Source organism: Corythoichthys intestinalis, chromosome 15 (assembly GCF_030265065.1).
Source record: "Corythoichthys intestinalis isolate RoL2023-P3 chromosome 15, ASM3026506v1, whole genome shotgun sequence".
Classification (NCBI taxonomy): domain Eukaryota; kingdom Metazoa; phylum Chordata; class Actinopteri; order Syngnathiformes; family Syngnathidae; genus Corythoichthys; species Corythoichthys intestinalis.
The window spans coordinates 27,224,465-27,233,300 of NC_080409.1; the positions used below are offsets into that span (position 1 = coordinate 27,224,465).

At 38.2% G+C, this 8,836-nt stretch overlaps 1 protein-coding gene across 2 annotated transcripts; it reads left to right on the forward strand.

The window, feature by feature from the left end:
- Positions 1-513: 513 nt before the first annotated feature.
- nubpl (nucleotide binding protein-like) lies at positions 514-8,705 on the forward strand. 2 transcript variants are annotated; one of them, XM_057858712.1, is made up of 11 exons: positions 514-677; positions 2,423-2,567; positions 2,646-2,680; positions 2,751-2,841; positions 4,483-4,522; positions 4,630-4,720; positions 4,792-4,885; positions 5,998-6,083; positions 6,183-6,303; positions 6,386-6,468; positions 8,539-8,705. In XM_057858712.1, exons 1-11 carry the CDS (start codon positions 549-551, stop codon positions 8,599-8,601), a joined length of 978 nt encoding a protein of 325 aa, XP_057714695.1. In that variant the 5' UTR covers positions 514-548; the 3' UTR covers positions 8,602-8,705. The 2 variants fall into 2 exon arrangements, with proteins under 2 accessions (XP_057714695.1, XP_057714696.1); XM_057858713.1 differs by lacking the exons at positions 514-677; positions 2,423-2,567; positions 2,646-2,680; positions 2,751-2,841 and adding an exon at positions 2,850-3,981.
- The last annotated feature ends 131 nt before the right edge of the window (positions 8,706-8,836 follow it).

Here is an 8,836-nt window from a genome sequence, read left to right on the forward strand (position 1 = left end):
TTGAAGAAGCTCAAAATTGCGCTCGTCATAATTGCATTTTTTCCTAATCATTTTACACAGAAATAATTTTTTAAAAAAATTAATAGAATGTTTTCCCCCTTGAAGCCTTTGTTTAAAAAAAAGTTCATATTATATATTCACGTTATACAGTGTACATTATTTTTGAAAAATTATTAAATAATTTAATTTAAAAATTAAATTCTTTTGTACCAATATTTTTTACTAATATTGACCACATCTGTATGTATCTGTCAATGACATGTCAATTGTGTTTATAAAGGAAGATGTCTCTAAACATATAAGTTTGACTTTAAAAAAAAAAAAAAAAAGTTTGTGTTGGTCATTCATAGCCCCCAAAAAATTCCAAAACATTTTTTAGGTCAAAAATTAAAATAGGACACTAACTGATTGCATTGGATTAGTCCATATGTATATATATAAAATACAAAAAAAAATGCCCACGTGTTGTTTATAAAAAGTCGTTTTCAGTCCGTTACTCAGCGCAATGTTGACATGCATGAACTCGAGTAGCTCGTTAGCATTAAAACATGGCGCACTTGACGTACGGTAGACTTTCGTGTATCATGACAAAATATGCCAACAAGTCATTGGTTTCACGAGCCGGAAAACAAATAATACCCTTGACTGCCTGCTGTTTACAGTTTACACGGCGGCACGTAAGTAATTTGTAATTTCACTGCGTTTACATAGCTGAGTGACTGAAGTTAGATGTATTGCGGCAATGACACCGGAAGTATCACTATGTATTCCAATTTAATATTCTCCTCTAAGGTACGGTTAGTTAACAAGCCATTTTCAATATGCCAAATGTTTTAAATATTGTAAGTTTATTATACATTAAAGTGTAAATGGTGGCTATTTACTTTTGCTTTAACTCGAATTGATGAGTTTGATAGCACAACAACCGGAAATGTAAGCAGTACTGTTTTTGTTGAAATTGACACCTTTGCTCACCATTTCTGCTCAAATTGAAATATGAGTCTTTTCGGGCCACAAAAATGTGTCGTATCTTGAGTTAGAAGCGATGTTGTGGTTTATTTGGATTGCCAAAACACAACGTGGTTTAATTACAATGCAACTTTCCTTAGAAATTTGGCAAATTATTTCACTAAATCCATTTATGTCTAGCTAGGATCTTTTACATCCATTCAAAAGTGAGATAATTTGCCAGATAGCAGTAAATGACGTCTGTTAGAAGCATTCAATAATGCTCATGACAGTGTCATGTCATAATTATGATTGTCTAATGACAGTCTTATGGTTGCCTGGCTCTGCCAGACTGTTCTCCCTGTATTTTTCAAACACTGAGAGTATAGTCTGGGAGCCAGCCCATTAACGGCCCCTCAAGCAGGTACAAAATCAGTCGACAAATCAGATTCGTTTATTTGCGTGACGTGTTCTCAACGAGCAACGTCACTTTTGCGCGTCGAAAGTCGTCTCCACAACAACACAGATGGTGAACGGGAGAGCCGAGAATATGTTCCAATCCACGGTAAAATCAGTTTTAAATTACCAAAAACACATCGACACAAGTCATTGACAACAGTCTGTCTCGCGCTAGCCATGTTGAATAAACTCCGCTCTCTTCGTATGTTTACTTCCGCGCGCAAGTCCCTCGTCCTTCCCTCGTCATTTTACTAACATCACGTCTGCCCGTCGCTGATTGGTCCACTCTGCTGTCTGTTTGCTGTGGCTTGCTCCGCCCTGGAAATTGTATCCGAGTGAATGGTGGCCAGACTCAATAGCTGGAACAGCGGGGAGTCTGGTGTACCAGGCAAGTCTTATGGCGCCACTGTCAAACAAAGTGTTACCGAATACCATAACTAGCCATTTATGAAACAACTGGAACAGTAACTGAAGAAATAATTAGCACAGAACATGAATTTTGATTGTTATTTACATCTGTAGCACTGCAGTGCATGCTAGGATGCATGTTGGACAACAATAGTGTTGACAACAGGAGGCAGCAGAGGTTGACTGTCTCTCCCAAGGGAGCAGTGATGGCCAAATGAAGCTTCTTGAGGCAAAAATGATTAATTTGGTGTTATGACAGTCTTATGATACCGCTGTTAAATAAAGTGTTACCGGTTCATATCTTTTAGTGTAAATATCCCATAATGCAGTGAGGCCAGGTGCGGCTTATAGTCCAGTATGGCTTATCTATGAACAAATGTCGTTTTCGTGTCAAATTTGGTGGGTGACGGCGCCTTATAGTGTGAAAATTACGGTAGTTGTCAATTAATTTGGCAATTGATGAGTTATCAACTAGAACACTAAATAAATGATTGAATAATGGCGATTTTGTAATCCTTATTTCGGTTTATTTGACATATAATGAATTGTTCAAGGAAGTTGCCTGTAAAACGATGAGCTTGTGTGTTATTTTGTCGCTTTTGAACAGCGGTCGATAGATGCTAAGGCTTTGCATGAGCGGCAGAAGCAGCAGATGGCTCGAGGCCTCCCCAAGCAAAAAGCCATCACGGGTGTCCGCCAGGTGCTAGTGGTAGCTTCTGGGAAAGGCGGCGTGGGAAAGTCCACCACTGCAGGTGGGACGTGCTGTACCTTCAGCTCCTGCGTTTGCGCCGACTGCATTTTTTCAAATGTCTCTTGTCGTTCCTCCACAGTCAACTTAGCACTGGCGTTGATGGCCAACGAACCGGTGAGGAAATCTTCCACTGAATATATCTTTGTCTTTGTTATTTCATCTCTGCTTCATTTTTATGTTTTAGTCCAAGTCTGTGGGTCTGCTCGATGCCGACGTTTACGGTCCATCCATTCCCAAACTGATGAATCTGAAGGGAAACCCGGAACTCACTGACAGTACTGTATCAATTAAACCCTTTGAGACATTTGTTGTGATTAATTGCTATATAGAGTCAATATATCCGACTTGTGACCTGAATGTACGTAAGTAACACGAACAATAATACTACCGTAAATTTTGTCCTGTATACTGCACCTGACTGTAAGTTCCACCACCCAAATTTAATCAAATTCAAGAAAAAATACAAATATAACCCGCACCAAACTATAAGAGCTAGGTGTCCATGTGTTAGTATTTTACAACCCCTAGCAAAAAGTATGGAATCACCAGTCTCGGACGAGCACTCACTCAGACATTTTATTATGAGATTCTCAGATTAAAAGCTTGAAAAAATAATGAATTAGTTCAAAAGCGCAACTCCCTGGCATTCCGAAACACTAAGAGAAAAGAATAAAAAACATTGTGGTGGTCAGTAAATGTTACTTTTATAGAGCAAGTGCAGGGAAAAAATATGGAATCACTCCATTCTGAGGAAAATATGGAATCACTCCATTCTGAGTAGAAAATACAGACACAGCCAGTCAATTTCCTTTCCTTAATTGGGCTCCTGCCTCAGATTAGGTCTGCTCGTTAGTCAGCAGTTAAAAAAAGTGCAGTTAGCACACTTTGGAGGGCTGCTGGACCAAGTGGATTCACAAGAATCATGGCTCCAACAAGAGAGATGTCTCTCGAGACCAAGGAGAGGATTATCAAACTTCTTGAAGAAGGTAACGCTACACATATGGTTGCCAAATATGTGGGCTGGTCACAGCCATTTGTATCAAAAATCTGGACCAAGTACAAACAGCATGGCAAGGTTGTTAAAGTTAAGCGTACTGGTAGACCGAGGATTACTGGTAGACCGAGGAAGACGTCATAACAAACAACTAGAGGTCTTGTGTCTTGAAAACAGAAGATGTACAACAAGACAAATGAAGAAGAAATGGGAAGAAGCTGGAGTCAAGGTATGTGACAGAACTATACAAAATCACCTAACGGAAATGGGATTTTCATACAGGAACGCTTAAAGGAACCATCATTGACACTTAAACAGAAAAGAACAAAGCTGCAATGGGCTAAGGAGAGGCAATCATGGACTGTGAAAGACTGGATGAAGGTTATCTTCAGTGATGAGTCAAGAATCTGCATTGGACAAGGTGATGATGCTGGTCATTTCTTTTAGTGTTTCTGAATGCCAAGGAGTTGCACTTTTGAACTAATTATTTTTTCAAACTTTTTATCTGAGTTTGTTCTTCATTATAAAATGTCTGAGTGAGTGCTCGTCCGAGACTGGTGATTCCATACTTTTTGCTTGGGGTTGTATATTTTCTTACGTGACTTTTAGCTTGCAGCACTTGGAGTCCTCTTAAAATACCTATAGTGCTAACGGCTGTCAGTGCTAGCCATGGCATGTCTATTCTTTTAAAATCTTTCAAAGCACTTATGGATAGCCTTAATTTGTTCTTCTGTAATGGCAGTAGAGTAAACAGGATGGAAGTTAACCTGTTTAAATTCATAAATTAGCCGCTAATAAGGAGTGAAAAACTAGCAGTTTCTAGTCCCAAAAATACAGTAAATGAATTAGCATTTTATTGATGATTATAAAGATGAAAAAAATCACAAGCTCTCTCTCTTTTTTAAAAATTGTTTAAACCCAGACAACCGGATGCTCCCACTCATCAACTATGGAATTCCTTGGTGAGTCTTTGAATCAACATGATTGATTGTTGTCTTAAATATTCATCAAAATATCCCAAAAACCCATGTTATAATGTGAAATTTATCACCTTACCATGTCTTGCCAGCATGTCAATGGGCTTTCTAGTGGAGGAAACGGCACCCATCGTGTGGCGGGGCCTTATGGTCATGTCAGCCATCGACAAATTGCTCAGACAGGTTATAACCAGCTGCTTCCTGGACACCATTGTGTGCTTTTTGTCTTCAAGTGTGTTTTTGTGTGTATGTAGGTCGATTGGGGTTCTCTGGACTACCTGGTGGTCGACATGCCTCCCGGAACGGGCGACGTACAGCTAACTATCACGCAAAGCATCCCGATAGCAGGTTAGCTCGATAGCAAACGTATGTGTATATCTGTTCAAATGCCAGAATTTTGCAGTGGAAAACAGGAAGGCCAGAATAATTTGTTTTTCCCCATTTTTCATAAACTGGACCTCTTGTTGCATTCTTTTTTTCTAGAAAATATAACTGCCATTACCTTCCATTATTTAATCCCTAGCAAAAATGATGGAATCACTAGTCTTGGCGGATGTTCTTGTCGTTGTTTAATTTTATAGAAAAAAAAGCTGATCACAGACATGACACAAAACTAAACTCATTTTAAATTTCAACGTTATGGTTGGAAGAAACACTGAAAGAAATCAAGAAAAATGGATGTCGCAATCGGTCAGTTAATTTTTTCAAGCCGAAGCCTAATAAGTTAAAATATCGCCACAACCTGAACTTTGAACAGCTGTGTTTAGACTTTTTGTTATCTTCTATCTATTTTCTATCTCTAATAAGTAACGCGTTACTGACAAAAGACTGTTACTGCGTTTCTGACAGTTACTGTAATCTGATTACTTTCAGTAATAACTAATCCTACGCGTTCAATTTTCCAAACCAGTAATCTGATTAAAGTTGTTTTTTTTTCCTTAGTGCCTATGCGTTAAGAGCATTTTGAATAGAAAATGCTAGAAAGGTTCCCGGTACGTGTTTGTTTCCATGGTAACCGCTCACAGCTACTTCCTTCAACAAATTCCATGCAGTTTGTCGGTTATTTGTTAGTTTCAGGGCTAAGGGCGGAGTCGCTAAGCTAGCGCGAGTCAATGGTGGTTGAAATCAACTCATCAACTAATTAAACCTCCGCTAACTTGAAGATTCAGCCTTATGTGAAAAATTCAGATCTTCCCCTTTAAATTCAATTACCGGAAAGTCACTTACACGCGATGACACTTTTCTGTTGTCATTGTTATGTTGAGGCGTCAAAGAGAGAAAAATTGGTAAAAAGTAGCTGATAAATTACTTTTAAAGTAACTTAGTCACTTTGATAATCAAGTAATTCGTAAAATAACTACATTACTTTTTTGGGGCGTAATCAGTTATCAGTAATTATTTTTTAAGTAATCTGTGACAGCACTGTTGTGTACATAATGCTATTTCAATGCTTTGGACAGGTGCTGTAATCGTGTCCACACCTCAAGACGTTGCCCTGCTGGATGCGCGCAGGGGAGCCGAAATGTTCAGAAAAGTCAACGTGCCCGTAAAAAAAAAAAAAAAAAAACTTGTTGTTTGGAGAATTAATTTTTTTGTATTTGATGGCATGCCACGGAAAACCTGATTGATATGTATGTGCATTTAGGTTCTAGGCCTGGTGCAAAACATGAGTGTGTTCCAATGTCCCAAGTGTAACCACCAGACCGCCATCTTCGGGTCGGACGGCGCACGACGGCTGGCAGATGCGCTGGGCGTCACTTTATTAGGTACAAGTTTCTCCATCCTCAACTCTGGTGGACCAAGAATACGTCACAAATGGGTGTGGTGACTTTTGGGTGTGTGTCTCAGGTGACGTCCCGCTTACCGTCAACATCAGAGAAATGTCTGACGTCGGGAAACCAGTGGTCGTGTCATCACCAGACAGCCCGGAGGTAAAACTTCTTGGTTTTCTTTTTTTGTACCCCTCAATCATTAAGGACCAGGTTTACAGTATACAGTGATTCCTCGCTTCTTCGCGCTTCAAACATCGCGCCCTCAGTCCATCGCGGATTTTCTTTCAATTGAAAAAATAATAATAATACTGATGAGCTGTCCTGAGCCAATAGCGTAGCCTTGCTCGCTTGCTTCCTCTTCCTCTCTGCTCTTTGTTTGTCAGGCAAAGCACTGGAGTTGCTTATTTAAGTTAACGATGATTGACAGATGTTTGACACAAACTTTTGCATCAATCATCGTTTAATTTGTTAAACAGTTGCTGTAGCAACTCATTGTGTGTGAGCAGCTTGAGGTGATTTGAGTGGACTCACGCATAATTTAAGATTGAATAAAGCCAAGCATTTTTCTATGACTTTATCCCTGTTTAAAAATAATTTGGTGGGACAGTAACATGTAATACATTTGAAGTGCTTAAAAAACATTTAGTGTATATATATAATTAGGGTTGTTCCGATCATGTTTTTTGCTCCCGATCCGATCCCGATCGTTTTAGTTTGAGTATCTGCCGATCCCGATATTTCCCGATCCGATTGCTTTTTTTTGCTCCCGATTCAATTCCAATCATTCCTGATAATTTTTCCCGATCATATACATTTTGGCAATGCATTAAGAAAAAAAATGAATAAAACTCGGACGAATATATACATTCCACATACAGTACATAAGTACTGTATTTGTTTATTATGACAATAAATCCTCAAGATGGCATTTACATTATTAACATTCTTTCTGTGAGAGGGATCCACGGATAGAAAAACTTGTGACTTTGTATATTGTGACTAAATATTGCCATCTAGTGTATTTGTTGAGCTTTCAGTAAATGATACTGTAGCCATGCCCAAATGCATGATGGGAAGTGGAACCATGACTGTGCGTAGTGCTACCAATTCATATATTTTCTCTGCGTTGGGAAATAACATAAGGTGTTAAGAAAAAAATCAATTGCTACCTTGCTTCCCCACATCGCTTCCCATGATATTTCTAATCATAGGGAGAGGAATTGTAAGGCTTTAGCCAATTATAAAAAGGCTCCAAAGGCTGCCAAAATTCACTCTACTCAATTAACGCTGCCTTTTATCTCTCTATATAGGTAAAACGGCGCCATTACAGATTGAGCGTGACAATGCGTGAGTGGGTCGTGCAGCGCATGCATTAATTGCGTTAAACATTTTAACGTGATACATTTTAAAAACAATTAATTACCGCCGTTATCGGGATAAATTTGATAACCCTACCTTAAGCCTAAACTAAAGACTCTGGATGAGTGTAACATATTGTGTCTGTAACGTTAAATACAATTGGAAAACGATTTCATTAAAAAATATAGATATATTAAAAAAAGGCATGTTCGATATTTTTTTTGCTGATTCCGATACTGTGAAAATGACGTGATCGGACCCAGTCGATTGGGATGCCGATTGATCGGGACATCTCTATATATAATTATACTTTGGAGGAAAAAAATTGAAATAAAAAACTTGTCTCATATGTATCTCTTTCTAATACCAAAATCTGAATAAATACTTTGAACGCACAAAAAAAAATATTGGGAGACGGGGTGTGCTACTTTGCGGTTTTTCACTTATCGCGTGGGGTTCTGGTCCCCATTAACTGCGAAAACGAGGGATCACTGTATAATCTTTTATTGCGGGATTGAGTATCTTATTATTTCCTGATTTATTTCAAGATTTATTGATGCACTTATGTATATATTTCAATATTTTTGGGTTTATTTACATTTTAATTCATTCATTTAGATTTTTGTTATTTCATTTTTATATATTAAAATGATTGGCAAAGTTTTTTTTTTTGTTACAATTTTTTTTTTTAATTGATAATTAATTCAGCAAATGGTTCACTGTTTTGTTTCCTGCAATATAAATAAACAATAATGAAAATAATAAATAATAATAAAAAAATTGAACTAAAACAGAAATGCCCCCCCGTTCCCATATCATATGCTAGCTTGTGGAAACTTTATAAATGACTTCTTACCCATGTGTGTCCAGGCTTTAACCTACATGACGTTGGCGAGTGCGGTCGTGCGGAGGCTTCAAGAGATCAACACTTGATGACTTCAGAATGTAATGAACTCTGTGTGTGTACATGACAAAACGTGATGCAATGGCAAAAACATTCTTCTACAGTTGTCTTATTAAACAAATGGCCAACCTTTCTTCACAATGTATTTGTATTCTGATTTGAAGCTTTTGGCATTTTTGGCCAGTGAAATTGTTCTCCTTCCTGGGATGTTACCGGGCGTTGGTAGTATAATGATTAGCATAGCTGCCTTCCAAGCAGTTCACC